We start from the raw sequence: 221 nt of genomic DNA, 5'->3' as shown, positions 1-221 counted from the left end.
GGCTGGGACCAGGAACAATCCAGGAGGAGGGCGCCGTGCTGATAATTTCAGGCCTGTAGATGGGGCAGCCGTTCCCGGGAGAAATGGTTTCTTTCTGAACGATGTCGCTGACAGGCAAGTGTGTCCCCCCTCCCGCCCTGCCGTGCACCAGCACCGTCGGCGTCATTTTCTTACAGTGGTCCACCTTGCCGGCGGTTTCCGTGTCGACGACTTTCGCCGAC

The 221-nt window shown here is 60.6% G+C and overlaps 1 protein-coding gene across 1 annotated transcript in view; it reads right to left on the bottom strand.

Annotated features, from left to right (window-relative positions):
- BCOR (BCL6 corepressor) overlaps positions 1–214 on the bottom strand; it is a gene marked incomplete at its 5' end in the record, with an annotated part of 34,557 nt that extends 34,343 nt beyond the window's left edge. The window contains one exon of the mRNA XM_010146949.1: positions 5–214. Coding sequence (XP_010145251.1) covers positions 5–214 — 210 coding nt within the window. The remainder of the gene's footprint in view (positions 1–4) is intronic.
- Between the last annotated feature and the right edge of the window lie 7 nt (positions 215–221).

Source organism: Eurypyga helias, unplaced genomic scaffold (genome assembly GCF_000690775.1).
Source record: "Eurypyga helias isolate BGI_N326 unplaced genomic scaffold, ASM69077v1 scaffold38932, whole genome shotgun sequence".
Lineage (NCBI taxonomy): Eukaryota > Metazoa > Chordata > Aves > Eurypygiformes > Eurypygidae > Eurypyga > Eurypyga helias.
Note: the sequence above shows the minus strand (reverse complement) of the source record. Positions and strands in the feature narration are given on the sequence as shown.